Here is a 13,424-nt window from a genome sequence, read left to right as displayed (position 1 = left end):
ATTGTGTATATAAGTTATTATGACGCATTTTGGGAAAGTCATCGTGGTCAATTGAATAACAGATGAAGCCGAATTGAGCCGACAAATAATTGTTAAAAAATAAAATTATACAGATAGCATAATAAATTTTGGCCGCGTAGCAAAAATTATATGTTTTTTTACAAAGTGCAAAAACGCAATATAGGAGATTTTATTAAAATAATTTTTATAAGAAATATATCTGAAAAATCATATTATATTGTAGCTATTTATTTTTTTATTTAAAATTGCCATGGAGACAAAATATATATTTTTACAAACAAGTACGCAAATAAATGGTTGCAAATGCTTACATATAGCTTTTTTATATATTATTTTTCAATATAGTGTTTTTATTTTACTAATATTTTGACGGGTGGCAAGTAAACACAAATTAAGCCGCGGCAGCAGTATTTTATTGAGAGTATAAATATTTGACATGTTATATTGAAATAAATGCCTTTAACGATGAATAAGGTAGCACCGGCCGTTGTCTATTCGTTGAAGTCATCCAAAAAAATCCTGCGTTACCAGAGTGCTGTCATAATAAAAAGAAATACATTTATTAGTTTTCTACAAAATTATATTTGAAAAGTCAATAAAATATTTTAATACATTATATATCCAATTTTTTAATTCTTCAATAAAGCTTTTGGTTGAAATATTTTTTGTTTAGACCAAAATTTAATAGTCTATAATCTGTCAGAGGTAAAGCTTTCTTTGACAGATTGTATTATGCGTTGATTAGGTTAAGTATTTCTTTAAACGCATTCAATCAGGCGCTATGTTTTGTTGCTTGAAAGGATGCTTAAATGGTTTTAGTCTCACGCCTTCTGTTCCAGTAAGGCCGAGAGAAAATCCTATACAACTGGATACTTCCCATATGGGTAACAAATTTTTCAGAATAAGCCACAAAACAAAACATTTAATCGATTATTTAAATGAATTCAATAACAGGACATGAAGTCGTCATAGTAAAAGGAGGGCAACGGGTATGCGGTTCAGGTTGTGCACTCGGCAATGCGCCATTAGTTCAGTCAAAGTCATATTTCGAAGTTAAACTGCAACAAGGCGGCGTGTGGGCCATAGGATTAGCTACAAGGAATACAGATCTCAACAGAGTGCATGGTAATTAAACTAATATTTAATTATGAATTAGACGAGAATAATTTTAAATGGTGCTTTTAGGTGGCATGGATAAGGAATCGTGGTGTTTAAACAGCGACGGTACAGTGAGGCATAACAATATAGAGCTTTACAAGCTTTCCACTGAGAGGTCTGTTTCGCCCATGGAACTTACGACTGCCGATTTAATTGGTACGACTTCATCGTCTCCGAAACGTCACCCGGTAACTATTGAAACCGTAAATCCGAGGACTATGCCTTCCGAAGGCGATACAATCGGCATTGCATATGATCATATTGAGTTGAACTTCTTTTTGAATGGGCGTAATATGGAAATTCCAATATCTAATATAAAAGGATCGGTGTACCCAGCTCTCTATGGTTAGTTATAATAATAAATATTAATTGTTATTTATATTGATTATTATACTTTTATATTTCAGTTGATGATGGCGCAATTCTTGACTTAATATTAGAACACTTTCTCTATCCATCTCCGACTGGCTTTGAAAGGATCATGCTGGAGCAATCTTTACTTTAAAAATGCATTTCTAACGATAAATAATACCATCCATTTGAATACCGACCATGTTGTTATTCCATAAATGTACTTTTATATATCATAAGTGTATTTTTATTATCCAATGTATTATTAATATTTAAAAAGGGAAAATAAGTTTAATTTTCACATGGATCAAAATAAAAATAAAAATTATTTTTAAATGTAATTTATTAAATAAACACAAAATTAATATTTATTCAATGTATAATGTATTTATAATCAGTGATATTTGTAAAACGTATATATATACATATATTTAAAAAATATATTTGTAGAGGTAAAATTAAAATAAAAAGAAGATTAAAATAAACTTCATAGTGTTAAAAACTATCTTGATTGAACACAGGTTAAACACGAAAGGAACGTGTGTATGTTTTTAAAAATAAGACTAAACTCAAACTATATAAACATAGTATATTCGGATTTCTTATTCAATTGAACACAACAATAAAATAATAGTTTCATAATACATTCACTTATCACAATAATTGATAATTTCGTATCATTCACATAACGATAGACATTACAAGCTGTGAAACTGCTCACTTTTTTGCATTAGACAATCGCTATTTATATTAATTACTATGTAAAAAAACTGAAAAGCACGGCATGCCCTATATGTAAACTATATTTTGATCGAAACATTGGGAGTGCCGCCTTAAAAGCTTAAAAATCGGTGGTTGGACGTGTAAAATATGTACCTATTTATACATATAATAATATATATATATATATATATATATAGTAAAACTCTCACCTATTAATAATTCAATATGAAAAAATAATAAAATGCATTAATTTTGTCCATTTTATTCTATTCGTGCAAATTAGCACAAGATCGCTTATAAAAAATGATTCTATTTCTTCGCAAAAAATATAAATATACTGAATAAAAACCTTAGAATTAATAATGCACCTTAAATCCTAAACTCGATCGCCTCTAAGCCTGTCTTATTATTTGTGACAGTTAACTAACAGCATAAACGTTTCGTCTTATATTAGAACGAGGACAATTCTTTGAAAATGCTATTATTACAATCTATATACTTTCTGATTACATACAAAAATAGCCAATGTACAAATAAAACAATAAAAATATTTTTGGTTTCAAAATATAAAATATGTTTATAACTCTTTCAAATTAGTCTTTTCAATTGTACAATATACAAATTTTAGGAAGAAATATTTGAAACGAGAAAAACAGCTATACGATGCAAACAAACTATTAACAAAATTTACAGTGAAACTCAGTTATATGATCATATATTATTATAAATAAACTGATCATATTTTAAATCATAACATTCAGTCTTCAACAAAAATTGTCTTTTTATTATCGTATTACAAATTTAAAAAAAAACATGTATTAATAACATAATCACTGGATTGTATTTACACCGATTTTCACTGTATATTAATTAATATAGAATATTTATTAAATATTAACCTAGATTGTGTAAATAATACTTATAATCAATGTTTGAAATAGATATTTTTAACAAAGTATCATAATAAAAGTAAAAATTACTTTTATGTATAATTAAAAAAATGGCTTTATAATATGGCTCTCAAATGCGTATGAAATTCCATCATTTAAAGATCATTTTAGAGATCGACAACAAAATATAGACACAACCACATATGAGAATCTTCAACAATCACTAATAATTGTACGAATGTGTAATGGATCCACCAGATCCGTTCACATTGTGCACATGTGTGTAAATATGGTTTTGGAACAAATAAGACGATTAAAAAAAAGTATACGTATGTTCTTTTTTAAAATTTACGATTTATAGTACTAATAAATCAGCAAAAGTAAATTTTAAAACGCAGACAAGAATTACGTTATACAACACTACGTTCAGAGCTAAGTTAAAATAATGATTTACTCTAAAACCCTGTAGTTGATATTGTCCACCTGATTGAGATGTACAAAATATTTACAATATATATTATGTATTTTTTTATTATCATCTGTTCCAAACCCAACTATGTATACTAACAACATAAATGTAGTTTTATCACCTCCAATTATTCGTTTCACAATGAGGAAATATCACATTCTCGTATCTCCTCCTATCAGCATCACCTTCGTAAGATAAGTTGAGAAGCATATATATTTATATACACATATATTAATATCTTGCTGGTGCATATGAAATGATGTATTTTAAAACATATTTATTAAAAGTATTTTTTTGTATGGTGAAATTATATTACATACAATTATGCTTGATACAGAATGCCGAAACCGTACTATGAAACTTTACCAGATTAAGAACCATGCAAAAAATTGGGTAATTAAGCATACATCATTCAACATTTAAATGCATTTTACTAGTATAAAATATTACAAAACCGTTGAGTAAGAAATTTGAAGATTTTTTGGAAAAATAATTAATTTTATAAAACTTTCTTTGGGTACTTCTAGCAACAAGAGCTTGTAAAAATTGCCTACGATGTGATACTCTTAGTATACAGACATAATTATATTGCAATATCACAATAATAACAAACAAAAAACAGTGATGATGTATAGAGCGTTTATTCACTTGACTTGCAGTGTGGGCTAAAGTGAGTTTTTCATCATTCTTACTGATTGGTAAGAAATATGAAAAGAGAAATAACTTTGTACTGATTCGGTATCATTTAAATACATAAAAAAACATACTATTTATTAAAACAAAAAAAAATGAATAAATAAATACAAAAATATGATTTAACATAAACAATCTATATAGTTACTACAAATCTAACTTATGGTATAAACACAACCAGTAATTTTCAACCTTTTTTAAACTTTAATTTTCAAAAATCCTATGAACTACGATATTAATTCATAAAACGATTGATTCCATATATAAATTGATAATCGTGATTTTTAAACTTGACCATTAAAAATGGTTTCTATATTGTTTATATAAAAATACATCACTTCATATGCACTAAAATGTGACACTTATCTTAATATGGTGTTAAAATATATTCAATATTGATAATCTAAATCGATCCATACACAAAAATTGGTAACTCGATCTTAGATTTGGTAACCTGATTTATTACATAAATGCGTATAATAAATATATTATTAATACACAAGAGATGATATTAAACTCGTTATCTCTATTTAAAAATAACTTATTTTATGTAACGAGTATTAATATTATTTGATGATCTGTCTTGTATCGAAGAAGCAATATAAAAGATCGTGTGCTTCGTTGTTGATTAGCGATGGCACAATTTTTAATATTCATACAAACTTTACGGGCCCTTTTCTGTTGTGTAATCCTCGACATTATTATCCCAATCAAACTCGGTTACGCCATTACGGGATGCGACTTCGCCTAGATGCGCAAACCTTTCATCGAAGTCAGTATCTCTCTTTTTTAAAGCTTTAAACCTTTATAAATAAAAAACAATCATTAAATAAATAGCGATAGTAATTTAATAAAATAGTTATGAATGATCACTACCTTCTAAACATTAAATATTTTGCAAATTCATATAATTCAATATCCAAATGGTTCAGCTTCTTGATCTCTTCAGCTTCTTGATGCGTCAAGCTATTCAGCGTAGAGCTGGATACAGTAGCGTTGTGTTGAGAAAACGGTATTGCAAAACGTAAATTAAACGTTTCTTCAAACACATATTGTGCAATCTAAAATTTAAAATAATATATTAATAGATTTAATATACATAATATAATTCAACGAAAAATCATGGACATGCCTTCATTTAATGTTAACACATGCGAATGAAATTAAGTCAACAGAACAGAAACCGTATATAAATATACCAAGCTCTACATTACCTTTTGATATTCTGTTAGTCCAAAAAACGCCATAGCTGCAAGATTCCTTTTTGCTGACTCTAGCATAATTGCGTTACTCTGAACTGTCGATTTTGTAGTATAATTATAGCAACCAACCAATGATAAATCGGCTAACATACGTGTCTGTCTATTAGCTGCTAAATTAGAAGGACACGACATGAAATCTGCTAATGTGACTCCACGCCATGATTCTCCAGTATAACACGGCGGTAACTCAGATGCTATAACCATATAACATATGAATTTATCATAAACTATTAAAACTCAAAGACACCGTCGATCAAAATTTACCTGAAGCTGCTCTACCTTGACACCAATGTCTAGCTCCTTTCCAAGTAGCTCCCCTTTTCACATGTCGAAATTCTGATAAATACCTAAAATATTGTATAATGAATTATTCTGATCATATTGTATATTATTTAAATTTGATTTACCTAGCTACCGGTTCTCTCAACAACGTTATATAAAAATATCTACGAAGGACTGTCTGTCCTTCGTGACGATCTAATTCGCCATCAACGCAAGACGTTAATTCTGTAAAGTCTGCATGAAGACCGCATCTATTCAATAATAGTAATAAAAATAAATTAATTGCTATAAATTAAATCCAGTGCAAAAATCACAATACGTACTTCCATCCTGTGGAGTATCTAGAAAACAGCCAGATTTCATTGCTGTGTGGTCGAAAACAATGACATCTTTTGCGCGCTCTTTGACAATTGCACGGTCTCTGTATAAGGATTTTATATTAAATATTAAAGTACTTCTTTATAATTCTGTGATTTATATATCTATTTTTAAATTAAAGCAAAATAGTTTTATTTAAAAATATAAATCCTGGAAGTAAAATCCAAGAGCATAAAACATGGCATTTATACTTAAACTACTGCAGGCACGGCACTAACACTGCTTTCAAATAAGGTTTTGATATTTTTTTTAATGGGTCCACGCCCTCCTCCCACGGTCGCATTAGGCTCGGGAGTTTCGGCCCATGGGCGACCGTTTATTACCCAGCCTAGCTTTCGCGCCTGCACGCTGCGCGAACATGCGTTAGGCCAGGCCTCCTTCCTTGATCGTCCGAGTGACGACCGTGGTCGGGTTGACCGTCGCGATTTTGCTACTGATGGTATCCGGCATCACTATCCTTTATGGAGACGGGGAGGTTTTGATATATTTTTTAGATTGATTTTTATAAATTTAGTTTTTGCTACACTTGGATACCATGATATATGGAAAAGATAAAAGAAGCAGCCGCTTCCCTCTTCATGTCAGCCCTGGTTCAGCTCGATGTCTGGAATCCAGAGTTCAACCAGCTTCGGAAGCAACTGTATCCTTTTGATGCAGATACCGAAAAAATACTTCACGCATACCGTAACAAACTGTACGTTAACATGATTTAAATTCGTCATATATAAAAAACAGGACTGACACAAAGACCAGGAAAGCATAAATATATGACAATTCGATTTATGTAGAGCTATACATAAATTAATATTGATAAAATAATGTAAATGTTCATTAACCCTTTGAGTAGTGAGTTAATTTACACACATTTGTTAATTAGTTGGTTAGAATGAGTTAATTTTAAGTATGTTTTCATAATTATTTCTGTTGTTATTTATTTATTATTATGTTATGTTGCATTTATAGTAAATTATTGAAAAAAATCAGTGCTTTTCAACGTTTCATTGCTTTGATTTTTTTACTACTATTTTGTATTAGTATGTTTTAATAATTTATTTAAATACCTTTTTATTATTAAATTACGTTTATTTATTTTACATTTTTATTATATATTATTCAGCTTTGGTATATTTTTTTTATATCAATACAGAGCTGTTAATATTCTTTATAAAATTAGTATAAGATATTTTTTATGTTAATTTATTTCGTACTCTTTAATTTATTGATATTATTTTCTATATAAATCATTACAATACTATTTATTTATTATTACTAGTTATATATGTAAATATATAACTATCTGGAGTACTTCAAAACAGTAAAAGATCGACCACTGTACATGTATGGCGATACTCCTCAAAGGGTTAAAAGAAAAATCTGGAAATTATAGAAAAAACTATTAATAATTATGACATCTACATTTTCAATCAGTTTATTAAATCTTTGGGGCAAAAAATATATTAAAATGTAATGGCAGTGTAATGTGTGTCACCATTTGTATAACATTAAAAAACGAACCTCACATTGTAAAAATAATACTAACAAATTTATTTTATAGCAAAATTTTAATTTTTTCTACTCAATAACCACTTAACATGCGGGTGTTTTTTTTGCAGTGTTCCAAAAAATCATATTTTTTTATTGTAAATTATAATAGTAAATAATTATATATAACTAGAAAAAATAAAAAATAAATTCAAAAATTTGTATTTTAAAATTACATATACGGGTATTTTTTGCAGTGTTCCAAAAAAATTGTAAATATCTTTAACATTTCTTAAGAATCGCAAACAATAATAAAATAATGGAATGAACCCAATAATAAACAGTGGACGTAAGGAAATAAAGATATCTTTAGTTTTAAAACACATTCCATACATAAACATATTGCGTTTTATAAATTCTAAGAAATATGGGACAATATAGTAATAAAAGTGTGTCAAATTATTGGAAAGATAAAGCAACCCCAATTAGTCAAGAATGCTTACTTGAATATGTTATGCCGGCTTTGCTACCTACCTATTCATTCAGTTTCTTTTATTGTCTCCAACCCATCTAAAGCAATTGAGAAATACTTCAAGGAGCAAAAATGTAAGACCACACTGCCTTGTATTTTTCTAATTTATGACTTCCACAGCTAATAAAAAAGTGGCCTACTTTTTACTTGAAACGAAATGCCAAAGGAGTCCCACGTATGCTCAGAAGCCTGAGTATAACGACAAATATAATTACGTTTATATGTGGGACCACGTTTAAATCCGATTTTCATATTCCTGCACAGGCTCGATACAGTGTGTAATGGACATTTCTAAATTCACACACCCTCGCGGGACCGCGTGTAAAGTGGTTAAATTCAAAATTATAATCTAGTGCCTAAAACTCAGCTTTAAATGAATTAAATTACTATGTCGACTATTAAATATATTTTTAAGCATTTCTTCTAAGAAAAAGTTTTGGAAAACAATGAATTTTAAAATGAAATAAATTCAACGATACCTAAAAAACCAGATTTAATCTCATTCGTTATTTTTTTATTAAATCGTGTTATCTTACTTATGTGGTTAAAAGTGCAGAGCTATTATAATGTTATATAATACACATAATTAAAAATAATTAGCGTGTAATTTATAAATAAGTCGTCATATTTTGCTTTGTATTAAAAAAAAGCAAAACTGTTTTAGTGCTTTGTATTAAATATGATTTAAGATAAACAGGTAAAATCAAATTGTTTTACTTAATTTTAGGTCTATTTTTTTTTAATAACTAAAATCGTATGTGATTCTATTCAATTATTAACATTTAAATCGTCGTTCAAACAAGAGTGTGAAAGTAGATGAAAATTATACGAGTGCATCCTGTTTAATGAAGAGGAAGAGTTAAATGATAACAGGATGTTACGCTAATGTAGTAACAGACATTGCATTTTAATACACATAAAAAAAATTCTTCAATTTTTTAGGAGCATTTTAAAAATAATTATTTCTACACTATGAAAATTATTAATTCTTAAGCAATCTACAAAATTTTTAAGTTTGATAGATTAGTTTTTATGTAGGAAATGGTGTTACATCAATATAAAACAGCGGTCTATTATTAAAGTTTCAACTCGGCATATTAATCTGTTATTTGACCACAAAGCACTAAAGGTCTATTTCAATCAAAAGCAATCTGTGTGGTTTCTGCGGCATTGTTATCTCGTATAGAAATACAATGCTAAATGTATACAAACCTTTAGATCTAGATCCATCACCAAATGCTTTCCGAACGAGGTGCCCCCTGTCTTCTGTATGTGTAAAAAGACCATGACGTCGTGGGCGTCAATATCGAACTGAAAGTCGTCGTGTAAAACTTCGTCGTAACTCATACCCGGCTTGTTGAGCGTGTTCGGTAAAGGTCTTCCGATGTTGTCTTGAAATCCATATAATTCATTCAGTCTCTCTCGACCCGACAAGGCGCATACCTGTAAAACAATTAAATAATTAAATTTTTAAAAAAAAAAATTTATTCATAAAAATGCAGCCATATGACTTATTTTTTAAACCATTATAATTTTTTAATTAGTTAACATTTTAATGTCAAATTTAAAATACAGTTTCATAATGATCATGTTTTATATTCACAATGGTAAAATTAGTAAACGTCAAAATGTGGATTGCGTACCAATAAAATAAAAAATAAATTTATGTTTAGAATCACAAAATACACATATTTTAAAAATAAAAATGATACTGATTATGATAAAATGATGATGAAATACTTTTACTTATTTTTAAAACAACAAATATCAAACTCTGTGACCTCTACAATAATTTCTATATGTTTAATACTTTACGGTCGATTTACGTGGCGATATTCGCACAACCGTTCAACTTTGATACTGTTGACAGCGTAAAATGTCGATACATCGTTACATGTTTTTATCCCATTTTCTCAGGCATCATATCAATAACAATGATCTCCTTCAGTGACTTCCAACCAGTGGTCGGCAGCAAACCTTAGATTAAGGATTAATGAATACGTTCGAAGACCATAGAATTTTATCTAATCAAAAAGGAGATAAAATTTAATGAATGGACGGAAACTAAAATTTATAGGTATATTCCAGACACAATAAGACAAATTATAAGCAATGGCGAAATTTTCTTCGAAATTTGCATTTCTATGATGCCATTGCTGACCAATATGGGCGATATATAATATTTGCTTAAAACGACTAAGCAAGTAGTTGCTATACGTGTAGCCAATACTGGGGTTTTTGGTCTAGCACTATACTGTTTCAGGTAAACCTCTGATATTTTAGTTATTTTCTTGACAGTTCCAGGAAAAATTTGTAGGCCGAATTTAAAATTGTAATTATTATGTTTTGTGATTTTTACTGTGAATGTTACAAAATGGATGAAAGAGAAAAAACATTTAAAGATCATCTTTCCCAACCTCCTAGAAAAGATGGAGAAGACATCAATGATCACAGAGATTCTGAATAAGTTTTTGAGACAGAAGTCTATATAAGTGTAAAACCGCGTCTTCAAAGATTCTTAAGTAGAAGACATCCACAATGCGACATTGGATTGGTCAAAATATGACCCTCCAGGAAGTTTGAATAATTTTGAAGGTGTATCATTCGTTTCAGACAATATCAGAGGAGAAAAAACATGGTAAATACATAACTTTGGAATTTTTTTTTAACCGAGTTTTGAGCATAGAAATTCGATTATTGATATATTTAAACTATTTTAGTTATTATAATATTAGTAACATTTTTGACTTAAGCGCTAAATAAATATGTTTCGAAAAATACCCAGTTTAACATGTGTTTTTGTTATACAAAGATGAAATGACGAAACGCACAAATTGTGCACATGGTATTCAATGTGTTAATAAAGTGAAATCATCTTTAAGAATTACTTTTTAATTTAACGTGTAGATAGCACCACTGAAATATCTAGACAGTGGACTATACTTATCTTAAAATGATTGTATTGGAACCAATTGACGACTGTGAAAAAAGACTTGTCACAAATCATAATAAATTTGAATAGTTAGAACTTTTAATGACCTGCAGCACTAGTTGATTCGTTATGCTGACGTACGTGACGATCTGAAATTCTGACAAATCAGGTAAATGTATCACCAAATGGACCATAAGCCAAGACTGTTCGATACCTTTACAAATGTTATACATAGTATTATTTAGCAGTACATTTGAATAAAAAGAAATTCTTATAAGAAAGACTGCAGAAAACGACAAATCTAATTCAAACTCCAAATCATTGCAATTGATCTAGATGTCAAGAGTATATGGAACAAAAGAACCTTCTTTTTTAAGAATTTAATTTTATGTCATTTACATAAGTTGTTATTAAATTTTTGAATTGAATTATATGTATATCTATTAATGTATATTAGTGAAGTATAACTTTAATAGAATGTGGATATTTTATATTTTCAGGCTCTACTCGGATATAATTAGTACTATATTAAATTATCCAAGATTGTTATCTCTCAAAATAAAAACGAACAATAGTATTAAATAATAGTTACGGTACGGTAAGACGAATCGTTCGTACCTGATCGGGACAGAAAAAGCCGAAAAAAAGGAATCCGAAGAGGGCGAGCACCACGCAGCAGAAGCAGAGGCGGCGCAAGGTGGCGCGGGACTCCATTTGCGGGGCGGGGGTGTCCGAGTCCGAGTCCGCCCCGCTCCACACCTGCAGCCACGCCGACGCGCTGCGCATGCCGCCCCGAAGGGCCGAAAGACTACACTGCCGACGGCCCCGACACCTGTCACTCTGCAAGGCTGTTCGCGAACACCACACTGTTGGCGTTCGCAAACGTCTAATTTAATTTTGTATCGTAATCGACGAATAAAAATCATCACCTCATAATTCATTTCAACTTTTACAATTATTTCAACAATTTTGCCGTACTATTATTATATGTATTTTATCAGAAGAGAAAAATAAGTATAAAACAACAATACCTTTCATGCGCCCGTGCTATACCGCTTTGTCAGAGAATTTCACAAGAGAGATGGATGAATATATCCCCTTTTCTCTTGCAAGATATTTGCAACGCACGATATTGATATTTACGTCGAAGCGCAGAATATTCCTGCACTTTTTATTTATTTTTCGACTTAACAGGTATATTCAATATTTTTACTTTGTTAAATAATTTTAATATAAACTAACTTTAGTTTAAATAATATTTATAGAGATGGCCGATGGGATTTAATGATTCCGGTAAATAGGATCTCGAATTTAAGGGTGTAGAATTTCTCTCGGTTAATGAAGAAGTGACTGAAATAGTGGCGTAGCTATGGAGGGCTAAGAGGCGGGCCGCCCCGGGCGGCACTTGCTTGGGCTGCATATTCGCGATGGGATCATCTAGTGTGGTTCTTAACCCTGAATGCACTAAAACATATATAAATCCACGAATAACAAGAGCTTAATAATAATCAATTTAAAATTTAAAGAAATGCTGATTTTACGACCCTGCAAAATATGTATGGAGGGGGGAGGGCGGCAATTTTAAGGATCGCCCTGGGCGGCACATACTTTAGCTACGCCACCTGACTGAAATGTTCAAATCGGAATCAAACGAAGAAAATAGTCAATGAAAATCAATTAGGGTTCTTTATTAAAAAAATTGCGTCGGTTGTCAAGTTGGCGCTAATTCAGAAGCAATAAATGTAAAATCTGAAAAACACACTCATATTTCTCAAGCATTAAATAAAGAAAATGTTATTTCACACGGTTTATTTGGAAGAATTAAATTATCTTTTTCACGTAAAAAAATGTTTAGAATGCAACATCAAATTATTATATGAAAGCAATTAATATATAGCAAAAATAATATATATATTAATATTTTTCAACAACAATATGTTCTCGATTATATTACTTAACAATTCTTTACAATACGTACATAGCTTAAAACAATTTAAATATTCCTTATTATTATCAGTCATGTCTAGCAGTAGATTTTTCTGGATTTATCTTTATGAAATAATCCCATAACAGTTTTGGCGTTTTATTTTTTTTCAAATCATTCTAATTTTTTTGTTACTGCCTATTTTTAATGAACAATTTCTTTAATTTATTGCTCTTCTAAGTTGTCCTTATATACACATTAACAACTTTTTACATATAAAAATCATACGCTAAAAAATATAATTATTAAATATGTACAACTTTATTA

At 29.7% G+C, this 13,424-nt stretch overlaps 2 protein-coding genes across 2 annotated transcripts; one reads left to right on the top strand and one right to left on the bottom strand.

Annotated features, from left to right (window-relative positions):
- The first annotated feature begins 424 nt into the window (after positions 1 to 424).
- Positions 425 to 1,766, top strand: LOC148230922 (SPRY domain-containing protein 7). Its single transcript, XM_088193789.1, has 4 exons — positions 425 to 905; positions 976 to 1,146; positions 1,207 to 1,524; positions 1,587 to 1,766. The coding sequence occupies exons 1-4, from the start codon at positions 803 to 805 to the stop codon at positions 1,682 to 1,684; spliced, it is 690 nt and encodes a 229-aa protein (XP_088049915.1). The 5' UTR covers positions 425 to 802; the 3' UTR covers positions 1,685 to 1,766.
- Positions 1,767 to 4,513: 2,747 nt separating this feature from the next.
- On the bottom strand, positions 4,514 to 12,046 carry Hs6st (heparan sulfate 6-O-sulfotransferase). Its single transcript, XM_088193788.1, has 8 exons — positions 11,792 to 12,046; positions 9,454 to 9,684; positions 6,173 to 6,270; positions 5,975 to 6,100; positions 5,832 to 5,914; positions 5,520 to 5,761; positions 5,182 to 5,366; positions 4,514 to 5,108 (listed from the first exon to the last, which is right to left on the bottom strand). Exons 1-8 carry the CDS (start codon positions 11,957 to 11,959, stop codon positions 4,970 to 4,972), a joined length of 1,272 nt encoding a protein of 423 aa, XP_088049914.1. The 5' UTR covers positions 11,960 to 12,046; the 3' UTR covers positions 4,514 to 4,969.
- Positions 12,047 to 13,424: the final 1,378 nt, after the last annotated feature.

Source organism: Plectrocnemia conspersa, unplaced genomic scaffold, assembly GCF_051122295.1.
Source record: "Plectrocnemia conspersa isolate PC_06_02 unplaced genomic scaffold, ASM5112229v1 ptg000010l, whole genome shotgun sequence".
Classification (NCBI taxonomy): Eukaryota; Metazoa; Arthropoda; class Insecta; order Trichoptera; family Polycentropodidae; genus Plectrocnemia; species Plectrocnemia conspersa.
The sequence above is the reverse complement of the archived record's forward strand: the minus strand, read 5'-3'. Positions and strand labels throughout refer to the sequence as shown.